Raw genomic sequence first — 25,943 nt, 5'->3', positions numbered from 1 at the left:
TCATGAAGTGTGAGATTTGGTCACCTTCTGTCACGTTCAGATACACGACGTGGCATAGGGTCAAAACGTTCTGGACTATGTCGTCTCCTCATGATACTGGGAACCCATTCTTGTATTGTTTTTCCACTAAGCGAGATTGCTGCTAGTTGTCGTCAGAGTTTGCTTCATTCAACTTAGAATTTGTACCAGCTACTGACCTCCACTTCAGTGTTTTCGAATTACTGCTGGGTTTTGCCATCCAAGTAGAAGTGCACATACGCGTTCGTCAAACAGTCGTGTCATCCCAAATCCGAGAGCAGGGTCGTCAGTGAACTATAATACTTAGCACTGAATGCACATTTATCACTGAGAGCAATGTACAGTCAGAACACAACCAACTTCCTCTACAGAGAGTGTAGCTATTTATACAAACTCCAATATTCGAGAATTACAAACGTAATATATTTCAAGAACCTTCCAGAAATGGTAAACAGTAAATAACACGTAACTGCTGGTGTTTGGGTTTCAATTGGTGACCAGCCGGCCGCTGTGGCCGAGCGGTTCTAGGCGCTTCAGTCGGGAACCGCGCTGCTGCTATTGTCGCAGGTTCGAATCCTGCCTCGGGCATGTGTGTGATATTATTAGGTTAGTTAGGTCTAAAGAGTATTAAGTCTAGGGGACTGATGACCTCAGATGTTAAGTCCCAAAGTGCTCAGAGCCATTTGAATTTTTATTGATGACCTGCAGTGCGGCGCCAGCTACAACTTAACAATCATAAAAAAGTATTGAAGCCTCTCTGATCTTTTCAAGCGCTTGTTATTTTATTTACACTATGGAAAGTGTATCAGTCTCATTTATTGATAGAACAAGTTGTTCCCAATTCAAAGGGTAACAAATATCAGATGTCACCGTGTAGTATTTATGGACGACAGTCGAAATTAACACTGGTGAAACATAAATAGCGATAAATGATATAATTGTCTAAAATTTATGTTGAGAAATATACAAAGAACTAGTTCGAAGCAGTTTTGCTGAAGAATTGGCACTGTTCCTAATGTTGTATTCTGTCTCATGGGGCAAGTACACCTGTTTAAGAATCTCGTACTTCTCTACAAATCTCTTGCCACAATCAAGACTGAAAATGGTACACTGGATCTGCATCGCCTACTGCATCATCATATGAGTGTATCTCCTCAACAAACTGTCTTCGACAGTTATCTCTCGACTAGTGTTAGATCAGTTCATTTTATCCAGGTGACATTGGGTGGAAAATAAGAGAGAACTTCATTGGAATTAGCTTCGTATTTCTGTTACGATGTTTGTAACCCAGAATTTACGGTGGAATCACATATCTTCTACAGTTCTGAAATAGATAGTCCTGTTGTATGGCAGAAGCCAACACTTGTCTTTCGTTCTGTTAGTGTGTTCCAATCAACTCCACTGTTGTTACTGTACTGTGGTTGTCGAGGGCTTCGACAAAGCAGCAAAGCATGTAACAAGTTATAAGTTATCACACTAATCTTCTGTTCTTTCTATTTTTCACCTAGGAAACAAGATGGCCTTCTACTTCGATTCGTGGGTGACGGAACTGTTGGCTCTACTGTCAACGTGCTTCGTGATAATATACGTTACATTTAAAATAAATTACACCTACTGGAAGAAGAAAGGTCTGCCATATCTGGAGCCGTCTTTCCCACTGGGAAATGGTTGGAACGCAGTACTAATGAGGAAATGCCCGGGCGAAGATATGAAAGACGTGTACTTTGAAACAGAAGGCAAAGCTGTCGTCGGTATTTACTCATTAAATAATCCTCTTCTCGTTGTGCGGGATCCAGAACTGATCAAAATGATCGTGGTGAGGGATTTCAATTACTTTCCTGACCGGGGCATCTATGTAGATGAGGAGACAGACCACTTGTCGGCACACCTCTTCTTCCTCGGAGGAACCAAGTGGAAATCTCTGCGCCAGAAGCTGACGCCCACGTTCACGTCGGGAAAAATGCGGGCCATGTTCGGCATAGTGCGCGACTGTGCGCGCATTCTCGCTGACGTCATACCCTCGGGCAGAGATGTGGAAGTCCGAGAGCTGATCGCCCGCTACTCTACTGACGTCATTGCCTCCTGCGCCTTCGGCATTGATGTCGACAGTCAGCACAACCCCGAGGCGGAGTTCCGGCAGTGGGGGCGGCGCTTCTTCAAGACATCCCTGCGTTCTTACCTGACTCTGTCTCTGGGATTCTCTAATCCCAAACTGCGCACCCTGCTGCCTTTGCCCTTCACACCAAAGGATATCGCAGAGTACTTCACGCGCGTTGTAGATGACACAGTCAAACACCGAGAGAAGACAGGCATCATTAGGAAGGACTTCATGCAGTTGATGATTCAGTTGAAGAACAATGGATATGTTGATGACAGCTTCACAATCACTGGGGAGAAGGGTACTGAACGTAAGTCATGTTCCTCAAATTATATGATTTTTTAAAAACTATTTAATTGTAAATTTAGAACGTTGTTTACCCTGTAAATCTTAGATATTTTGTAGTAAGACACCGTTAGTCTGCTCTCATCCAAATCATTTGCAAGTAAGGTCTCATTTACTGGCATGATATTTAATATTGTCGATAACCAAAGACCAATACATGCCACAATTCTTAACGTAAAACTGCGAAAATTTTGCTCTCATCTTAGAAGTTTTCAGTTATATGAATTTAACTGCATATCATTTTCTGAGAAGTGGCAGTAGTTTAAGGTATAAATAGTTTAGATCATCCAGTAACTCAAACATTAAGAGGTATATCAATACCAGTAGAAAGCCTTCATATTGTTGGCTGCTTCGTAACTGATGTACCTCTATGGCTTTTAGTACGAATAAGTAGTTGGTTATAGAGATCCCTTTCGAAACATCAATGAATAACATCTCTTCATTGCTAATAACAGTATACGAGACCTAACATAAGGAGACATTGCTATTTTTTCCCACATTTGTTTCTACCTAGAGTGTTATCTTTGGAAAAAAATTGTTTACTTCAAATATTTACTTGCTTTTTCATAAAGCCGGCCACTGTGGCCTAGCGGTTCTAGGTGCTTCTGTTTTTAACCATGCTGCTGCTACGGTTGCGGGTTCGAATCCTGCCTTGGGCATGGATGTGCGTGATGTCCTTAGGTTAGTTAGGTTTAAGTAGTTCTAAGTCTAGGGTACTGATGACCTCAGATGTTAAGTCCCATAGCGCTCAGAGTCATTTTTTTTCTTAAGTTCAGGTGTTCTTCGTGTTGGCTTAGGTTCTGTCTTTACTTTTATTACCTTTATTATCGTTTCTTATGTTTGAGTTTAAATCAGAATTTTTAATCTGACCTAGTATAATTGCAGTAAAAACGAAAAATTTTTGTTGCCTGAAGTTAATTGTGCAGCTCAGGCTAACACACTGTTCAGATAAACACATACTTCTACTACGAAGTTAACTACAAAATGTAAATGGGCAGCAGATACATACAGACACATAGTTGTCCACCATGACACACCGGTTTTCAATCCACCTACTTGCAACAAGCAAATTCAACATGATGTTTTATTTAAGTAACGATATGTATCTAACTAATCATGGACTGGAAAATACATTTGTGACTTTCAAGAACTGAAAGAACTTAATAGAAAATTTCCATTTCTGAATCACTTTAGCATTGATATTTTCACTATTTACTTGAACAATGCTTCAATTGGACATTCTTCTTCTCAGAAATGTAGTCCCAGTACCTACAACTGAGGCACAAAGTAGTACAAAGCATCTCTACAAGTTCTTCTCGTGAATTTATTACAATTAAAATGTTTTGGCCGTCCCATAAGGACAGTTATTCGTTTTCTTGTTTAACCAATAGGACATCAGTATTGTCTTTCATGTAACTACTTTACGAAACACCAAAATGGTGAAAAAAGCAGCAGCTTTTTCAGCATTGCTCATTAAGATGTCATCGTCAACAGATACGGCTGATAGAGGAAATAGAGAATATCCAAAGAAAAGTAGCACATTTTGTTACAGGTTCATTTAGTAAGCGCAAGAGCATCCCGGAGATGTTCATCCAACTCTAGAGGCAGACGCTGGAAGAGAAGTGTTCTGCATCACGTTGAAGTTCTGAGAATGTTGCTTCCTAGAGGAATCAACCAATATATTGGAACAAGAAAAGGGGGAACTGACGCTGGTGCCCAAGTACCCTCCGCCACACACCGTATGGTGGCTTGCAGAGTATAGACGTAGTTGTACATGTAGATGTTTGTGTCGGTACGAAATATCTTTCGTCACTACCAAACTTAGCTAAGCTTTTACATATTAGTAGAATGACCAATCCTACAAAAAACATATGTGAAGTTGCAACAGAGAGGAGAATTACTTTTGCGAAGGCAATCAAGAGAATATTACTATAATTTATGGCTCTTGCAGTTTTATCTTAATTATACCTGAACTGGCAAAGTGGGCAATTACTTTAGTTGTTAAATTAAAACTGCACTATTTAAAGCATGATTGTGAAACTAACACATTAGACAAGATATCCAGTTATAGGCACTTTTTATATAATTATTGTTGCTATTACAGCTCTTGAAAAGTAACTGCATTTTGTAAGGGCACCTTTCACTTACTAACTGTAAACGATGAAGAATTCTTAGAAACCATTTTCTCATGGTAACTGTGAGAGTTCGTAACATTAAGCTGATTTGTTTTACAACGAAAGTAACAGCGTGTTTACAAACATAATTTGCACCTGGCAGAGACAAGTAAGACCCTGACGACTAAGGAGGTGGCAGCGCAGGCGTGGGTGTTCTTCCTCGCTGGGTTCGAGACCTCTTCCACCACCGTAAGCTTCTGCCTGTATGAGCTTTCTAGACATCTGGATATCCAGAAGAAACTGCAAGAAGAAGTTGATGACATAATGAAAAAGACCAAGGGTGACGTGACATATGAAGATATAATGACCAAAATGCCATACATGGAAAAGGTGGTAAATGGTATGTTGAATGGGTTGACTTTTTTTCATATATCATAATAAGTAAATAAATGGTATGTTGAATGGGTTGACTTTTTTTCATATATCATAATAAGTAAAATGTGGTCCTGCACACATAAGAGTCATTAAGAGAAGAGAACGCAAATTAGTAAACACTAGGTCAGACACATATTCGTTTAATTATGATGCCATTATCCGTAATAAAGCTGGTATTTAATGACAGCCATATACAATAGCGTTACTTCCTATATTTATGAACATATAGTATTTACAATATAAGCTATGTACACTGCCAGCAAAAATCAGAACACTTTATAGGAGCTATCCAAAACTGTGGAACAGATAAAAACATTAACATTCTCAGACATAAGGAAGCCAAAAGTCCACAAATCTTATCTGGAAGGAACGTCCTGAGGCATCCTTAGAAACAGTGCCTCTCTCCTTATAGATCCAAGAAGACTCATGATCCATCCCTAACTATTATTACGAAATTCTGTAATAACATAAATCTCTCTCACACACGTATATTACCTTTCTTGTTTGCTCATTTATTCAAAACTGTACTGCACTCACGATATCAGGCATTCAGCATAACAAGGTCTGCTTTATCAGTGCCTTAAGAATTAACCACAACATTTTGGGGTCCTAGAAGATCTGTTACGGAGTTTTATACTCTGCTGTGTTATTAATTATCCAAAAGCAATGAACAGTTGCTATGTATGAAAGAAACAGCAGAGTTTATTTCAGTACACAGATTAAATATTTATGATTACGAAATCTTGGCTCTAGAAGCTAAAGGAACATAGGGAAAGTCTGTGAAAAGATGTTACGAGTAGCATAAGTTTTATTTTCTCTCACGAGTATAACGGATTTTACTTCGATTATAAACGCACAGAGTGCTGCTGATGGGTTGTATTCTATTCTCCAGTAATCTTACCTTCCATTCTCTTCTATACAATAGCACCCCAATCACCTAGGATATCAAACTTTCATCCTGTTAACGTATTCCATTATTTCAGATATATTCACCCTTATTACTCGTCATAGTCTTGTGATGTGCACATGAAAACCAGTATGGTTGGTGTTGTTTTATTTTCAGGAAGAATAATTCAGACACTGTCGATCACAATATCCTACCCTGTTACCTACCTCACTGTTCATAGCGAAGCAAACACCTGTTACACCAGAATGCTGGCCATAGACCAAATGGTTTAGGAATTAGTTAATGACAAATCCTCTTCTGGGACCATTACGTTCATGCATTATCTTGAATTGTTTTCAGAGTGCAAATTAACTGCTACCGATAATGGGAGATTCAAAATTTCACAAAGAGCGCCACCGTTGAATACTTATTAAAACATTTCCGTTAACATCTGTCCACCGTTTTTTTTTGTTTTTCCAGAAACCCTTCGTATATATCCACCCGTTTCAGTTCTGAATCGCGAGGTGGTGCAGGATTATAAGCTGCCAGGATATGACTGTGTCTTGGACAAAGGAACTAAGGTGATTATTCCAGTCATGGGGCTCCATTATGACAGGAAGTTCTTTCGAAACCCCGAGAAATTCGACCCGGAGCACTTTTCCGAGGAGCAGAAGGCATCCAGGCACCCCTACTGCTATATGCCCTTTGGCGAAGGGCCACGCATCTGCATTGGTGAGTCAGTCCACTTTTCTTCTTGTTATCATTATTTTACAGAAAACTGTATGAAAATGTCTTGCGTTAAAATAAAAAGAAACACTTCATACTGATTAACTGAATGAAACCGAATCATTTAACATGATAAAATCAATGGTGATACACTAAATGAAATGGAATGACGTGAAATAGTCTAAGAGAAATTCATTCAGAAATTCTAAACCAGAAATATAGACTTTTTAGTGACCAAAACTGCACCCTGAAATACATCTGTCATTTGTTCCGGATTTCTATAACAAGAAGTGCAGTTACTGTCATTTCTTCATCTCACAGTGCACTATAGTTTCATTCTTTATTTGTTAAAAAATTTGTTTCCTGATAGAAGCATGTATATTCATAAACAACTAGACTCAACGTCATCAAGCTATTATCCACTGAAAAAATGGAAATGAGCGTACGGCATTGTGGGCCGGGAGTCCTCCATTCGGGGAAGTTTGGCCGCCGAGGGCAAGTACATATTGCATTCGACGCCACACTGAACGACTTGCGCGTCGGAGATAGGGATGAAATGGTGATAATGAGAACACATCACCCAGTCCCTAAGCGCAGAAGTTCTCCTGCCCCAACCGGGAATCGAACCGACCACTGATCTAACGGGGCCAGACTATTATCCACTTGTCGATTTGCAACATTATGGCCTCTCATCATCCATACCAAGGTTTGGACGGAGCGGCTGTAAAGATAATTGTTGTCATTAGCATATATCACACTGATGTGAGCAATATTGTCCACAGATATGTGATAAGGGAGTAAAGGTCCCATCATCTGGCTACTTGCGTTGAACCCTTTAAATACAAGCACAAAATAGTGACGAAGTACAATAAAATAAGTCCTCGTCTTACTTTGCAATCGGCAGCATCTCATTCTCTGTTTTGCTTATCCATAAGACTACCCGTTCACAAAAATGCTCTTCTTCAATAGTGCTAACACCGATCGTACCTTCTAAATGTCAAACCAGCAGTCTTCCCATATACTGGCCTGTTGTGTGGACAAGTAGACGGCTGCAAATGACTGCACACTCTCACCAATCTTTTCATTATATTCCGTAGATATCATAGGGTACATGGGAAAACAAGCTTACAGTAGTTCTCTTTGCGAACTGTTAATGTGTATCTGTTACTGTCAAATTGCACAAAATGTGACCTCGTTGAAGAATCTGTTATTCCTCTCTCCCGTTTGTACATCCATCTCGGTGAACTGATATTTCTAGCTCCTCTAGCTGGTCAAACTTCCTACCTTTCTTCGCTTTGTGCACCACTTCAAGATCTTCAATACCTTTTACCCGGTGGCGTGTCTCGTATACATGTTTAGCTGCTACAGATGCTTAAGTAAGGCGGAGTTTATGTCCAAAGTTATTTCATGACTATTTTGTGCTTTAAATGAGTGTTTGAAAGATTGAACGCAGCTAAACAGATGATGGAAGCTTGATCCCCAAAACGCGTAGCTGTGGATAACATCACTCACATTTGCGTGTTGTATGCTAAATAACAGCAGCGATTGTGGCACGAAACTCTCTCAGAAACATGTATTGTCGCTCAGTGAGTGAAAATGATTATCTGATGCGCTTGAGACGTTAGTATCAGAAAAAAGTATCAGAGATAGTTAGACAGAGATCACTATTGTCTCCAACTGACTAAAAGACATAGTTTAGGAATGTCTTAATTTATTTTATTATTTCCACAATGATGAAGTGGGATCACATAACAATTTTACTTTTATTTCTTTATTTTCACTGCACCTTAATCTTCTCCTCCAAGTTGACATATTATCTCCATGTGGACGTAGTTCTTTGCTTTTCCTTTCTTGGTACCCTTCTAAATTCTAGATCTTAGTTCTAAAAGAATTTCTACTTGTTGAGTCTGATACATTTATGATATTTCTTTTCATTCCGCTTCTTACTTTTGTGACTGATGATATCGTCGGCGTCGTCCATGTTGGCGTTATCTTTTCTATGTACATGTATGCCTTAGTTTTTTTCTCTTGATAGTGTTCTAAAGTGAAAAACTTAGTTGTAAAAAGTGTTTGCATCTGTTGTATCCGATAAACTCATGATATTTCTTTTCACTTTGTTTTTTATTTCTCTCCTTATTAGTGTCATTGGCTTCCTCCATGTTAACAGTTTCTTTTTCATATGTGTGTTGTGCCTATGTTGTTCCTTTTGCTCCCATTTGGTTTTTTATTTGTGTTATTTATACCATCGCTTGCTTCCTTTTCGAGAACTATAGGAATATTTTTTTATTAGTCCGTTCTCATTCATTTCATCGAGGTATCAAAAAATTTCTATATTTACTGTTTTTTTTTTAGTTAACTGTTGCAACCGTGAAATAGTGACAAATCTTTGAATAGGTTTCATCCGTCTGGTATATACCATTTAAGGATTTTTCTTTTGAATATAAATACTTAATTGTGATTGGGTTCTTAGTGAAAAAATAACTACTTGGCAGCCTATAAACTTGGGAGGCTCACCATTTGGAAAAATTCACTGTGACCATAACGACGGCAATAGCAGCACCAAATGTGTTGATAGTTGGAATGGAGCGGTCCATTGCCCAACGAAAGTCTCTCTGTAACAGTTCTGAAGCGAACGTCACGAACTGCCACATTTATTTTAAGAATCAGGTCGAAGTCACAAGGACTTATATCTAAGGGGTATATTGGATAGTCAATAGAACGAATCAGTCACAGCTTGTGCTGTACGTGCCATAGCATTTCCCTGTAAATTGATGGGTGCTTTCTAATGAAATCGTCGCCATTTCATTCCAAAATGATCAGAAATTGTTTTGCGATTATAAATGCTGTATTTACATATTCTGTATCAGCCATAAATTAATAGTTCGCACTGTTAAAAATCCAATCCTTGTAGTTCAGTAGTTAAAATCTGTTGACGTTTCATGGTTTCATGGTAATATATTGCGAGTAACTGATAACTGACAATAAATAATAATTGGTAATGGATAATAGAACATACACAGGGTTTGGCCACAGATCCAAACGAAGAGGGTTTGCATTTTGGAGCAGCTGAGGACCCACTACGACAGTTCTAAAGGAGAGGTTGCAAGCCACGATGCGATGCTCCACACACGAGTTCGCAGCCCGACCCATTGAGAGCGGCCCACTCATCGATCAGGTCACCCCTGGGAAATATTTGTTTACTGTACTTCTACAGTATGTGCAAATCACATTAACCATGCACACTAACTTGCTTGACAGAGGAAGCCTGTTTATGATTTAGGTCGAAAGTGTCCAATTTATCGATATACACTTTCAGGTAAAGGGCTTTGTCTAACTTTTTCTACTGAATAACTTTGACTCTCGAAGTGCGACTTTGGAAGCTTTTCAAAACACTTATCTACAGCTGGTGTGTGCTTTCCATCGAATTATAATAAACGTTTTCTCCTCACAAATTCTTTGGAAGTGGTAAAGAAGAAGGAAGGAAAATTTCACAGTAAAAACTGTCTTCGTTGCGGAATTATTTAATGTTAATGACATGTGTCATTGACATTGAATACTATTGCAACAAAGATCGCTTTTATTCTGAAATAAATCGAAAGTGGTTACTGTACAACCCTGCCACAATGGACTGGAATAATTTTTAAGGAAGGAAGGTTAGGATTTAATGTTCCGTCGATGGTAAGATCAGATCTGGGAAAGGAAGGAAAGGATTGGGAAATCTCCCATATCCATTACAAGGGAACCATTCAAGAATTCGCCTTAAACAATTAAGTGAAATTGTGGAAATCATAAATCTGGAGTATCGGAGGGGGATTTGAACCACTGCCCTCCTGAATGCCAGTCGATGATTTTTTTCACTGTGGTGCCTCTCTCGGTATGGAGACATGTGAAATATGGTACATCAGGCTGCATCTGCTATTTGTAGTCATATACCGCAGTTTTTTCACTGCTATTAGGGAAACCGCTTTCGAGAAGATTTCACCAACTGTGGAACCCTGCTACCAGGGCTGGACTGTTACTGAGATTCCATGGTGCAGAACACTCGTCTGTCGCAGTGGTGAGCTGGATTACCTCATGCCGTCGCCTGATGTTACGCTGCCTCGGTGTCGTAGCTGATGGAATGCGGAGCACTGGTCACAAAATTGCTGGGCAAATCTGCCATAAATAAACGTCGCACAGACCTAGCAGCGTCTTGTCTTCGACTACTGCCGACGCCGAGACATACTTACGTCAGTCGACGGTCTCGTATGGGCCAAAAAGCTTTGTTTACATGAAGTCTCATCATTTACTATGAGCCGGTCTATGTACCGCTGCTAGATTCGATGATTCTGAGGCTCGAGCTGGAGTCACCATGAGCAGACGACCACTAGGCTGACTTCGTCCAGTCCCTTGGAGTCTCCAGTGGGTCTTATAGGTCTTAGGTTCGAAACCTGCGCTCCAACGCGCCTCGCACCTGACCCACTGCCAGGACAGCTGACCATGGCAGACACCCCTGACGGCATCCTCTCGCCAGCGAGGCCTCTGACGCCGCTACATGGGTGCCTATTCTGTATCTTTCCGCCCGTGTGCCGATCGTTTCGATACTCAATAGCACCGAATCGTCTAGTAAATGGCTCTGAGCACTATGCGACTTAACTTCTGAGGTCATCAGTCGCCTAGAACTTAGAACTAATTAAACCTAACTAACCTAAGGACATCACACACATCCATGCCCGAGGCAGGATTCGAACCTGCAACCATAGCGGTCGCTCGGTTCCAGACTGTAGAACCGCACGACCACTCCAGCCGGCAATGGTCTATTACTCGAGTTAGGGTCCCTGCGTTATTCAGTATGCATTTCGGTAGCGATACCGTTCGGGTCTAGAGAACCAAAACGCTGTTATCGGTTCGTGTCGCACAAGCCAATCAAAAGCAAGCGGCCGCAGATCCGAGGATGCTCACTGCAGCGCACACAGCGCTGCAAACACAAAGCGGCTAGCAGACGACACAGGCGCGCTATTCCTCCAAGTACCGAAAATTGCGTTACGTTGCCATAACGCATGCTGCCGCATTCCATCGAGCTGACGTGCCCACCTTCATCGCCCTTGCCTCCTCCTTAACAGTATCAGGCACAGAATATCCATTTCCATGATTCTCAGCTGAAATGCATAAAATTTTTTACAGTTTCTCTGACAGCATGTTTCCATGCATGCATAATCTCGGTAGGGTATTTGACTGTATTCTGCAGATTGTCGTAAATTCCGCATTACGTCATCTTATTCACACTGACATCGTAATTTGAATTTTACGTTTCGGAAAATGAGTTAGGAATGTACCAGTACATCTATAAAAACACCCGAAAAATTGAGAGTTTCAAAGAATAAGAAGATAAACAGAATGTGGTTATAACACGCTCCTAGAGATACAAATGATTAAGTAGCCCACTTCCCTATATGATGAGTCAACGATTTGGTTCTTAAAAACAAAACTGAAAAAAAACGCAGTTCGTCGATGTTTGTAACATGCATCTCATGAATGAAAATGTTTGGTATATGGCGCTTCAGTCTAACAATATTACGGCAGAGATCTTCCATCTCTGTCTACTGTGGTTGAGGATTCAATCGCATATGGCCGGTGTGGCCGAGTGGCTCTAGGTACTACAGTCTGGAGCCGCGCGACCGCTGCGGTCGTAGGTTTGAATCCTGCCTCGCGCATGGATGTGTGTGATGTCCTTAGGTTAGTTAGGTTTAAGTAGTTCTAAGTTCTGGGGGAATGATGACCTCAGAAGTTTAAGTCCCATAGTGCTCAGGGCCATTTGAACCATTCGATCGCAGATAAATACTTGTGACAAGCAAGATTATGAAGATGGCTGCTGCTAGTTACATTCCCAGTAATTTAAGTTGTGCTCTTAGATTCCTGTCTAACCGCATACTCGGAAATCGCTACATATTGGGAAATAATAGTGAATTATTTCTGACAAGAAAAAATGTAAAGGTCACTGTCGGTTGTTTCACTCACAGCAATTTCATATTTCGTATTTTAAACACACAGAAATCACTAAATCATTAATGAGGAAGTGCTCTCTTACACGTAAGTAATAACGAATATTGCAGAAAAATCTTAACTTACACGAATAACAATGTCTCAGAACGCGTTGCATATATGAAGAAGAAAAAAAAAATGGTATCCACCCATGCGTGAACCCGTAATCTTTCAAATCGCGTTCCCGCGCGTTAACCACGTGGCCACGCCAAACAACAGACACACAGTGCCTAAATTTTGTATATTGTATAGAGAAACGTAGGCTGACTTCATTGCCAAACGGTGCTGCTTAAGTTATAAATGCGTGATAGTTTGAAAGGTTTACAATATCAGGCTTCACATAATTGCTTTCCATTGTTACTTGAAGGTTGTAAACACGTTTCGATAGTTACTAACTAACCCATTTGTAGCAAAAAGTACACAAAGGCACTAGCAACGTGAGTTCACACTCACGTAATATACATAATCAGACCCGATGTCTTGATATTTAATGATGTTTAACCTCTTATTTGAATAAAAATAACATTTATTTTGAGAGAATATTGACCGAAAACGTTTTCTGGATGTAATCATTCACAGTAACAACCTAACCTAACCATATTTCTAACAAAGGAAAATAGTCTATTACGAACTCACTTTCGAACCGGATGCGTCCTCTGGCGATTCTTTAGTAACACAATCACTAAATCCAAAGCTAAAATCGCTAAATATGTTTAAAATTATAGGTGTACATAAACCACAGCTCACCGATCGACTGGGCCAGACCGAAATCCAAAACCTCTCGGTACAATTGTCGTAAATTCTGTGGGAGGACTGTTCGGTAACAAGTCTCAGAAGCTTACTGAATAGGATATTTTGATAAAGAACCGAAAATGACGTCACTACCGAGACTAACGTACTACACTGATCGGTATGAACAATACAGAATAGGGCCCCTGATCGCGGACGCTCGCCCGACCGGCGACCACACAATGGCGCAGCCAAACGTGCTCTCTTTTGTTTCGATGAGACTCTACTGCCCAGGGTCAGTGCACACATTCGATTCGCCGCTTTCAGCAACTGTGCGAGCATCTTGCTGAACAAAAATGTATTTCCACTCGAGCTCTACCGATTCCTCGACAGCCGAGTTAGGCAACCAATCGTTCTGCATCCTGAGTTAAAATACGACCGTCCTAGCAGTTAATATGGATATCACCGCCATCCTGTTACAGCTCTGTGAAGAGACGTATTGAAGAGAGACGATATCCTTCTTTAACAATCCTGGCTTCTACTCATTTTTTCAAACACTTGATTCCGAGACTTGCATGATATTTGTTAATTACTTTTTTAACCTTTGTAAACTAATCAACAAGAAGCCACCATTTTCCATCGCGAAAAATCGGTTTATCTACGAGCTGTGTTCAGTAAGTAATGCAACACATTTTTTTCTGGAAGTAGGTTTGTTTTATTCAGGATTCCAGTATACCATATTATTCCCAATTCTTTGGGCGCCAAACCCTATTTTTCAACATAATCTCCGTTCAATGCGACGGTCCTACGCCACCTTACCAAGCCAACATCGATACCAACGTCTTCCTGCATCAATAAGCTCCCAATCATCCACGAACTGCTTCCTGCGCAGTGCATCCTTCATTGGGAGAAACAGGTGGAAATCGAAAGGTGCGAGATCCGAACTGTAGGGTGCACGGGGAAAAACAGTTCAGTGAAGCTCCTCTCCGGCGAGCAGACTTGTCATGGAGAAGGAGAAGTTTGTTCTCATTTTTGTAGCGACGAACACGCTGAAGTCGTTTCTTCTATTTCCTGAGGGTAGCGCAGTTGTGTGCGGTTGGCCAGTAGGCTGGAGGTCTGACAGGTTTTCGTGACTTTGTTCCTACGATGACAGACGCCTCTCCCAACGACTCAGCATGTGTTCGTTCACTCCCAGTCTTCGTAGACATTCCACGAGCTCGTACGAATATCTGTGATGCTTTGGTTTCCCGCCAAAAGAAGCTCAGTGAAAGCTCTCTGCCTGAAACGCACCTCCGTTGCAGACGCCATTCTGAAGGCAACATATAGCGCCGCCATCTTTTGGAACGTCATGAAACTACAGGGGCTGGAGCGGGAATATTCCGTTTTCCCACAACAAATTCCGCAATTTTTTCAAACGAAATTGACCCAGAAAAATTATGCGTTGCATTAATTATGGAACGCCCCTCGTGATTTTTGGTACTGGCGTCTAGTCACTGCTTTGATTGCTGTTTCGTTTCTGCCATGACGGTATCGACCATTTCGTCCACTGTAACGAAGCAACTCACTGAATTAATACAGATCTGCTTAAAATGTTCCAAGGATTTCTGAGCAGTTCGTATTCTCGTTTTCCGGTGGCCAGTATTAAAAAGATGCGACATTCGAATTGAGCGAAGCGTCTTTATAATTTAATCGTGATGTAAAATGAATGGCATTTCTTCTATCCTACCGTCATGAGCGTTTTGTGCATTTTCCTTATATTTTCATGTAAGTTTCCGGTTCCTGGACGTCCTTCACATGGACTCATCATCAGGTGATGTAAATTGTTTTTTTAAATTCACGCATTCATCCCGTAATTGTTCAGACTGATGAAGGAGTCTCCTTAAAAATCTTCACCAATTTTATATATTCCTTCGTTGGAGCTACGTAGTTCGAAAAAAATGTAAACACGATACAATGTGCCATTATTTTTTATTTGAATGAAACACAACGGAAATACTCTCAAATTGCTGTAAAAAATATCAGTGCAGAGGTCAATTTGCCACTTGACTTACGTTAATGAGCTAAACGTGCCAACATGAATCAAAATTTCTCTGACATCAGTGCCATCTCTATGCCGGAGCAAGAAGTTTTCTCCTGGCTCTTGTAAATACAGGAAACATTGCTTCATGTGATGGAAGACACAGCAATAGTGAATGCAGATGGTGAAGCTGAAAATGGACTTAATAAATAAGACGAATTTTTTTTCACAATTTGCATTTCCTTACGGTCATTCGGTCGCGGTGAGGCAGAATGCATTACTGTGAACTACATATCCTGTAACTGCAATCAAAGGTCGCGGCTACAGTCATTACTTGTACAGGGTGTTTCAAAAATGACCGGTATATTTGAAACGGCAATAAAACCCAAACGAGCAGCGATAGAAATACACCGTTTGTTGCAATATGCTTGGGACAACAGTACATTTTCAGGCGGACAAACTTTCGAAATTACAGTAATTTTCAACAACAGATGGCGCTGCAAGTGATGTGAAAGAGATAGAAGACAACGCAGTCTGTGGGTGCGCCATTCTGTACGTCGTCTTTCTGCTGTAAGCGTGTGCTATTCACAACGTGCAAGTGTGCTGTAGACAACATGGTTTATTCCTTAGAACAGAGGATTTTTCTGGTGTTGGAATTCCACCGCCTAGAACACAGTGTTGTTGCAACACGATGAAGTTTTCAACGGAGGTTTAATGTAACCAAAGGACCAAAAAGCGATACAATAAAGGATCTGTTTGAAAAATTTCAACGGACTGGGAACGTGATGGATGAATGTGCTGGAAAGGTAGGGCGACCGCGTACGGCAACCACAGAGGGCAACGCGCAGCTAGTGCAGCAGGTGATCCAACAGCGGCCTCGGGTTTCCGTTCGCTGTGTTGCAGCTGCGGTCCAAATGACGCCAACGTCCACGTATCGTCTCATGCGCCAGAGTTTACACCTCTATCCATACAAAATTCAAACGCGGCAACCCCTCAGCGCCGCTACCATTGCTGCACGAGAGACATTCGCTAACAATATAGTGCACAGGATTGATGACGGCGATATGCATGTGCACAGCATTTGGTTACTGACGAAGCTTATTTTTACCTGGACGGCTTCGTCAATAAACAGAACTGGCGCATATGGGGAACCAAAAAGCCCCATGTTGCAGTCCCATCGTCCCTGCATCCTCAAAAAGTACTGGTCGGGCCGCCATTTCTTCCAAAGGAATCATTGGCCCATTTTTCAGATCCGAAACGATTACTGCATCACGCTATCTGGACATTCTTCGTGAATTTGTGGCGGTACAAACTGCCATAGACGACACTGCGAACACCTCGTGGTTTATGCAAGATGGTGCCCGGCCACATCGCATGGCCAACGTCTTTAATTTCCTGAATGAATATTTCGCTGATCGTGTGATTGCTTTGGGCTATCCGAAACATACAGGAGGCGGCGTGGATTGGCCTCCCTATTCGCCAGACATGAACCCCTGTGACTTCTTTCTGTGGGGACACTTGAAAGACCAGGTGTACCGCCAGAATCCAGAAACAATTGAACAGCTGAAGCAGTACATCTCATGTGTGTGTGAAGCCATTCCGCCAGACACGTTGTCAAAGGTTTCGGGTAATTTCATTCAGAGACTACTCCATATTATTGCTACGCATGGTGGATATGTGGAAAATATCGTACTATAGAGTTTCCCAGACCGCAGCGCCATCTGTTGTTGAAAATTGTAACTACTGTAATTTCGAAAGTTTGTCTGCCTGAAAATGTACTGTTGTCCCAAGCATATTGCAACAAACGGTGTATTTCTATCGCTGCTCGTTTAGTTTTTATTGCCGTTTCAAATATACCGGTCATTTTTGAAACACCCTGTATCTTTTCTTTGCTTTAATAGATTATTTTACACGAGTGTGCTTTGAATATCTTTTTGCTGTGTATTGATGAGTTCAGTTTTCCGTATCACGTTGATGAGAACTGTTGATTTATTAACGTACAGAAGGTTCTTCAAATTCTTTAAGTTTTTTATGCCGTTGGAAATGCTCGACAAGAGAGCAGTAGTGTATCGCGACCTATGTCTTATATGGTAATAATATAAGTCTACGCTCTGTCATACATGCAACTCAGCGAAACCCCTTAGGCTTTTGCCGTTACTGCATCGCAAATATATTTTTCGGATTCTGCCAAAATATAATGACATGCATATTATGTGCTTCCTTTCTGCTTTTTAGCATCATAAATATATCCGGAATTTCACACCCAATCGACGTGTGGTGTAGTACTGAACTGTCCAGGGCTAAAAATCGCATATTACTGAAACTGTTTTACACTGTTTCTACGTTAATGAAAATACTTGAACTGACTTTCATGTAATGAGGTGTGCTTCATTTTACGCCTGTAATGCATCGAACTAATATTGTATATAATCTTTATGTATCAAAGATGAGGAGTGATGGATAGAATTAAATGCAGAAATCAGCTTCTGTACAACACCAAGTCAAGTGACGAAGCAAGACATTAAAAATACGTAATGTAGAGCTGACGAGCTTTAAAAATGAAACCTTTGTTAGTAGGATCCACATCGATACCATTCAGGTATGATAAATGTTATCGAAGGTAGTTTTGAGTTGTTATAAAAGCTTAAAACATGATCCAGATCCTGCTGCAATGTTTATGCGATGTTTTCATTCAAAAGGTGGATCAGAGAGAGAATTCTGTTTCAGAATTCTATACCTCATCGTGTGTTGCAGAAGAAGTGTATGATGCTACGGACACCTTTTACCTGTATCGAAGTGTTCACCTCATCGTGTGGGGTTTGCTTGTTTCCAAGAGATGGCAAAGTTTACCTTGTTTAACTCTGTGGCCGGAGGCCCATCCATGGGAAAGTCGTCAGTTAGCCTTCCGAAAAACAATTTTTTTCGCAAAAGTTGACCATTATCGTCATAGTAAGCAGCAATTACAAGACGAAAGTGCCAAAAATTAACGACTCATTTATTTGAAGGTGGTGGTTTCATTTTGGAATACAATTTTTAAATGTTTCACAAAATTAACTTTTATTATCACAGAAAGCAACGAGTACAGGAAAAAATTGACAAAAGTAGAGAATCCATTTTTTTGAGCTGTGTTTTCTCTTTGGAACCAGTGGAACACCCATTTCACGAGATGTGTTTGAAAGCCATTCTGCATTTTTCCTAGAGACAGTCCCGTATCTCGAAAGTTCCATGAACTCAAAATGCCTAAAACGCATTATAGCCCTAAATAATAAGCAAATATTCCCCTAACATTTAATACATTTATATAAAAAATACATGCGGCTCCATTGGATAAATTCGAAACCACTCACAACAACGCTAGGAGAAACTCAAATTTACGTTACAGTAACTTGAGGTATACCTACTTTCAATGTCAACGATCTGATCGCAAGAAGAAACCACACCATCCCCTACAATCACGTGGCACAATCTCGGCGCCGACTGTTGCTTTGGCTGCTACAATGCACTACATTCGTAGAAATATTCAAGTTTACCGCTAAATGTCTGTCTTGCACTAGCATGAGTGAGTTATACGGAAGTCACTGGTGCTTTAAAAAAAAAAAATTTTAAAAATCGGTAAATGCGATGATGCAACAGCCAGCTTGGGTTTCATGGCCGCTGTATGACAGCAGCAAGTCAGCGAACGGTTTCTATAGAGGGTACCGTACAGAGCTAGTTATGTATGTAGATAGTTCCCCCATCCCGGGAATCGAGAAACACGACGATTTTTGCCTGTCGTCGATGTCGGCAAAATATACGTCTACCCATTCCTGACAAAGAGGGGTCTTAATAGAAGGACAGACAAACAGTGCGATAATAAATGAAAAAAATTCGAGTGATATAGTTACATATTTACAGCATTTGGATTATTCCACTTGCTGTTCTGTGAAACCTTGCTTCTTGTCAAAATTCATGATTCTAGTCCAACGGGAAGCACCCTGTAGATTTTATGAGCGGGTTTGCGAGTATCAAAATATGTGTCATAAAAGGTCGTATCTCTTGACTGCACTGACTTCGAAGCTTCAATTTGTTATGCCGCTAAGCAACGATAGACCTTAGTATGTGATGTAAATCTCAAAGTGATACGCAACCCCTTCCTGATAGTCGGGGATCTTAACAAACTGACATACTGTCACCGTCAGATAAGAGATGACAAACTTTTCTTTGTTGAGTGATAATATTACAAATTTACAGGTTTCGGGTTTTTTACTTTGGTTGTATTGTGAAACCTTGCTTCTTACCGAATTCTGTGATTCTAGTTCAACGGGAGGTAACCTATAGGTTTTGATGAGTAACCTATAGGTTTTGATGAGTGAGTTTGCGAGTATCAAAATATATTATGTAAATGGCCATATCTTTTGATTGCATAAACACAGAAGCTTCAATTTTTGCAGCACCAAGGGACCATAGACCTTAATATGTGAGATAAGTTTCAATTTGACACGTCTACCACTTCCTAACGAAAAGGTTTTCTAGCAGTCCTAGAGACAGACGAACGACAGAGTAATTCAATAAGGATTGAGTTTTATCGATTGTCATACGGAACCCTAAAAATTAATGAAATGCCATTGGTACTCATAAGGTTAAACTAAGGGAAGGTATTCGTATGTACCTTCTGTCTTTGAATGATGTAAATTTTGAGGTATGGGTCATACAGTGCGATCTAAAAGTCGAGCACAAGATAAGAAAAGTGTCTGCAAATAGGAGTTGTACTGCAGTCGTTCGATGAGTCACCGCAAGATAGCACCACAGATATTACCAACAAAACACGACTATACTAACGTAAAGGGGTAGAAGACCCATTATGTCTATAGTATTTTTAAGCAATTAGCCTGTTAAAATGTCGTTTTCCCAGGAGCAGCTACACGTAGTTGCATTGATGAATAGTCATTCGTATGCGCTTGCTGTAGAGGTATTTCGTAGGTAATGTCCAGATGCCACAGTGCCCAAAAAATCAACAATAGCGGGATTAATCGCAGGTGTCCGGGAAAGCGTATCAGAAATACGGGAACATGGAGAAAGCCTACTCTGACGGATACTAGAGAAGCTGAGGTGATGGATGTGAGGCTGCGTTTGCCTTCAGAAAGTTTCAGGTTATCTGTCCAATCTTAGGTTTCGTATAGTAAGTCCTCAGAATCCTATAAAGATGTTAAAGTTTCGTGCATATCATGTTCACAGTGGGCAGGAACTGAAGGCGCCGGATGAAGAAAAGCATCTTTTGTCATTTGTTGACAGCCATGAAATCGCAGTAGTGGCCTCGTCTTCTTCACTGATGAGGCCTGGTTCCACCTTAGTAGATACGTGAATAGTCACCGAAAATCTACATGTGTTTCACGCCCTCGCCCAGGGTAATTAATCAAAGATTGCGGTGAGGGAAACAGAATTATCCAGTTGATATGTAAGAATGAGAAATTTTCAGAGGAATGGAAATATACCCGATAAACAAGAAGAGAAGCAAAATGCTGGGTGGTAACTACAGAGGTATCGGTTTGTTGGATGTAATGACAAAGATATATACACAGTCTGTCCGTCGATTTTCAGCGTGCATACGACAGTAATCACAGGAGTAGCCTATACAAGGCACTGCGTAACTTCAGAACTCCTGAGAAAGTAGTGAGGATGCTACAAACTTGTATGGATGGGTCAAGGGCAGCAGTGCGTTTCAGAAGGGTCACGTCAGGAACGTTCGAGACTGATACAGATCTCACACAAGAGGACGCTCTCTCGTGTGTTCTGTTCAGTGTAATGTTATAGAAAGTAATGAGACAGTATAAGCAACAGGAATGACCTGGAGTACAGATGAATGGTAATTAAGATCGTCTCGCATAAGCAGATGATGTAGTACTGCTAAGTGAATCAGAACATGAGTTTAAAGAAACGTACCAGTAAATGGACAATTACGCACAGGAGATTGGGCTAGAGATGTATCAAGATAAAACGGTTCTCGCATAAGCACATGATGTAGTACTACTAAGTGAATCAGAACATGAGTTTAAAGAAACGTACCAGTAAATGGACAACTACGCACGGGAGATTGGGCTAGAGATGTATCGAGACAAAACGGAGTTCATGTAACTAGGAAGAAGACAAAACTAGGAAGAATTTTTTGAGATAGATGGCGACGTTTAAAAGAGTTCACGAATTGGGATCTTGGTTTACCAGCAACAACAGGATAGAAAGGGACATCAAACAAACAACAGCAATGGAAATGAAATTCTTGTATTCCGTCCGGGAGACGCTCAGCTCAAAATCAATATCAGCAAACATTAAGATGGAAATATATAACATAGTGATATGACCAGCAGTCATTTACGATTCAGAAACCTTGGGCATGACGAAACAAAAGACGTAAAAATTATTGCTGTTTGAAATAAGAGTAATGAGGAAGATATAGAGACCATTATTCGAAAAAACAGGACGGAAAAGAAAGAAGAATGAGGAAATATTCCTTTTGATGCAACAACCAACGTACTACAGAAGCTGAAGGGCAAAAGAATCCAGTGGGCAGGCCGTGTAGCCCGTATGCCAGCCGAAAGATGGGTGACGAAAGCACTTGTGGGAAAACTAAACCCTAGACGCCCCATACGACGACCAAGGCGGCGTATCCTGAGACTGAAGACCCCAAGAACAATCGAACACAACACAGAAACGAGCGGAGGCAGCTAGTGAAAGCAGTACATGGTCTGAAGGGCCTGTGACTACTGGATATGTATGCATGTATGCTTCATGAAAACATCGTGACCTGTCGGGGGTATTGGAGTTTGGTGTTTCGCATCGCGTCGTTGAATAACGCCCCCCCCCCCCCCCCCTGCCCGCCCCCTACCACCACACACACACACACACACACACACACACACACACACACACACACACACTGAAAGAACTAAAGAGTAACATAACAACGGAGCTTAACAATCAGTGTCAGTGTGCTCCTGAAAGTTGTAAAAAACATAGTAAAATAATGTTTGTGAATACGTTACTTCACAGAGATATGATTCTGAGCATATTTTATAAACAATGTGTGTGAAGTTATGAAATGAAATACATATTTTAAGCATACATATACAATTAATTAACTGTTGATGTGCGCTGCATTTCGATCATCCTGCAGTATTTTAACTGTTTTGTGTCGTATTTTCTAAGGCAGAGACTGGGGACCAGCCCACCATTTACCTAAGCTAGCGTGGAAAACATTCTGAGAACCACACTCAGGCTGACGTGTGAACCAGGCCAGTGATCGTAATTCTGCCGGACTTCTTGAAGCGGTATTGTTCGTACACTGCATTTAAGCGCTTCCGACTGGTAATACAAGAGATCGTTATACGTGAAATAATTCGCTCACACAATGTCCAATTGTATTAAAGCATGCATTCGAACAGTGTTTTATGTCACTAGTCACACTTCCTTATTCCTCTCTATACCTTCTCACGAAAATTGACGAATGAAAGCGTGGTTGCTTGGACTGTAGAAAAGATAGAACCAACCAAGGATGAGTAGAGGTTGATGGAAGGTAAATCTATGGACAAGGTTGAGCAAAGAGGTTTGCAGAGTTTTCACAACGTATCGATAATTTAGAGGGCCTCAGGTAGTTCCGCCTGTGGAAGACGCTGTTCCCGGGGTGCAACATTTTACGCAGTGTGCAGTTGGAGCGCACAGCGTGGTATGGTAAGAGAACTACGTTAAAAATGAGCTATATTATCTTGGATCACACTCGAAACATATTAGTTAAAGTTAACATATAGAAGGAAATGTTCTAACGCCTGGTGATTTACGTGTTTTTGACAATTTAAATGATTGTAATTGTGTAGTTACGACAGAGTGTGGTGCTGTTTCTCAGCGTGGCACTTTTGTGTTTGGAAATCAGTAGTTAATACTTCTTTAGTTAACAGAGCAGATAAAATGATTCGTTTTGTATGTATGGTTTCACAAATTTTATTTGGCTTCGATGATCTTTTGTTTGCATGATAGTGTTGAGTGCATTTCGAGCTGAACGCATAAAGGAACCTTAAGTTATAAAATTTCAAAGTATTATGGAGTATTACCAACTGATAATAATTGTTACAAATGTTAGAAGATTAATCAGAGTAGCCTGCGGGGAGCTATTTTAACATTTGTGGCTTTTCTTTGTGACTCCGAGATGTATAACGGTTAGCATCCCTATTGGTAATGGAGACTGACTATGAGAAATCCCTGTATTTCGGTAAGAGTATTTGCTGGAACACTTATAGGCTCGGATATAGACAGACTTTTGATAATTTTACGGTATCATTTTGTTAATTTTGGATCTTTCTCTTTGCATTTGCTTTGCAACTACAGCTTTCGCGCAAACTTACAGAGCCACTTCTCAGCAGTCTGTAGTCATTAGTGTGTGTTCTTTATTGATGTTCAGTCACTGACAAGGAAAATATGATGATTATTTTCATGTTTTCTTTGTAATGGGTGGTGGTACCACACGCTCTGCAACGTGTGGCTACGTATGCTTTGTGCACTGTACAGAGGTTCAGGATGCAATACTACTTCAGTGGCAATCGCAATCATTAGAGATTGGCTATTCAGTCATTATTGTATGGTGAATTGTGTCAATTACATTCGGTAGGTCGCTACAGTAAATTCTGTAAGAGCATCACGCAAATTTAACCGTAATTTTGACCATTTCAGTTAGCTATATTTAGCATAAATTGCGAGTGTGATCTTATAGCCACTTCGTGTTTGAATAACTTCTCTGAAGTGATTACTAAAGTTATAATTCGTTCAGTTCCTTGCTGAAGTAATCAAGAGTACTTTTCCACTGACTAACGCCTTCCTTAATCCTTCAACTAGAAAGATAGCTTTCAAGTGAAGTTACGTTGTTATGAGACCTGATAGTCAGAACAGTAGTCTGCTGGTCTCCGATGCTTAGTCTTCCCACTGCCAGTGATATTCAGGTCGTAGTAGTTAACAGAGAGAGTATCTAGCACGCCAGTGATATCTGTATGTCGTGAGACGAGAAAGTTTCCATTATATGAAGTCTTCCGCTACCTAACAGTGTTACGACCTTCTAATGGCCCTAGAGACAAAGATTAATCCCAACTGAGAATTAATGCATGCAGCTTTGCTGATGTAAAAGTCCCAATCTGAATAGGAGATGAAACTATTATATGGCGGTCAATTTGAGAAATAAATTCTGTACAGCAACATCCCTATGTTGCTCTTGATATGAAGGAAACCTTCGTACATTCCCAGTCAAAGTAAATTCCCAATAACAGATTGTACCTGATTCAAGAGGGTAATTAAGCACCTGAAGGAAATGAAGTTGAGAATGCTAAAGAATCGTAAGTCTAGGGAAAACAGTTTATGGACAAAACGAATCTCTATCCCCCTATATTGATTGTGATGGCTTATGACAGTGTCAAGGGATGTTATCCACTGTACATTATTTCAATTAATCTGGGTGATGAAAGTTAATTAATATTATTTATTTAATTAATTCGGACATAGCTGGAGAAACACCCTGTTGTCACTGTTCATAGCAAGCAGAGGCAGGTAGCTTGAAGCTATAACCTTCAAAACTAATAAGAAATGGGACAGCCAAGCTGTCATAGTAGGTACGAATAAAGCTGACTCGATAACAGCAAATGATAAAATCAAACAACTAATGGTGAGTTTGCACCCATATAGCGATTAAAACACTTTTGCTACAGGACTTCTTCGTGTTTACAGTCCTGATACCTCTCTTGGGACGGGGCGAAAAAACGCTGGTTCTGCGGACAGAATTATTTCGAAATTTATTACAGTTTATGTGAAAAGTTGAATGAAATGAATTTTTTGACACAGTGCGAGATTTCAAGCATGTAGCATTATCATTCCCAGTACAACAAAGTGATAACCTCCTTGTTTTGTTGCAGGCATGCGTTTCGGGTTGATGCAGGTGAAGACGGCAATAGTACATCTGCTGTCAAAATTTGACATTCTGCCCGTCGGAGACAAGCAGTCTAAGCTACGCATGGCTCCCAACACTGTGGTGCTGACACCGATCGGAGGGATCCACCTGAGGTTGGAGCCGCGAAAAGTGCCTGCCTGCTGAAGATCTCCAGCTGCTGCGAACAGCTCTGCAGAAACCTCACACACACTCTGTTCACATGAAAAGCTTCATGGAACATGGACACCACTACATTAATTACACTATGATGCTTCAGATTGTTGATAGTGACAAAATTCCTACTGATACAGTTGGTCTGACAACAGATGTCACCGTTTCTGTACTGTGCATAGTGTTCATCAACACTGATATCACTGTCAAGTTGGATAAGTATCTATTTATAGAAACTCTTGTATAGCAATGCCTATCGCTTCCTTACCTTGTTGTTTCTGTATGTCAGGAAGAAGAATTCAAGTCGAAACGTAGTATATTTACATACCTGCTGTCTCTTCATTCTGCTGTTTGGAACTAAACACGTTTGGTACGTTTCCTGTTGTGTACTGCTGTAGGCATTAATATTGCCTGTGTTATAGCTCTGACCATGTTGTGCTTCTACAACT

General features: G+C 40.6%; 1 protein-coding gene across 1 annotated transcript; it reads left to right on the top strand.

The window, feature by feature from the left end:
• The first annotated feature begins 1,530 nt into the window (after positions 1-1,530).
• LOC124798699 (cytochrome P450 6k1-like) lies at positions 1,531-25,922 on the top strand. The gene is made up of 4 exons (XM_047262210.1): positions 1,531-2,426; positions 4,739-4,975; positions 6,377-6,628; positions 25,310-25,922. The coding sequence occupies exons 1-4, from the start codon at positions 1,535-1,537 to the stop codon at positions 25,486-25,488; spliced, it is 1,560 nt and encodes a 519-aa protein (XP_047118166.1). The 5' UTR covers positions 1,531-1,534; the 3' UTR covers positions 25,489-25,922.
• The last annotated feature ends 21 nt before the right edge of the window (positions 25,923-25,943 follow it).

Source organism: Schistocerca piceifrons, chromosome 5 (genome assembly GCF_021461385.2).
Source record: "Schistocerca piceifrons isolate TAMUIC-IGC-003096 chromosome 5, iqSchPice1.1, whole genome shotgun sequence".
Classification (NCBI taxonomy): domain Eukaryota; kingdom Metazoa; phylum Arthropoda; class Insecta; order Orthoptera; family Acrididae; genus Schistocerca; species Schistocerca piceifrons.
The sequence above is the reverse complement of the archived record's forward strand: the minus strand, read 5'-3'. Positions and strand labels throughout refer to the sequence as shown.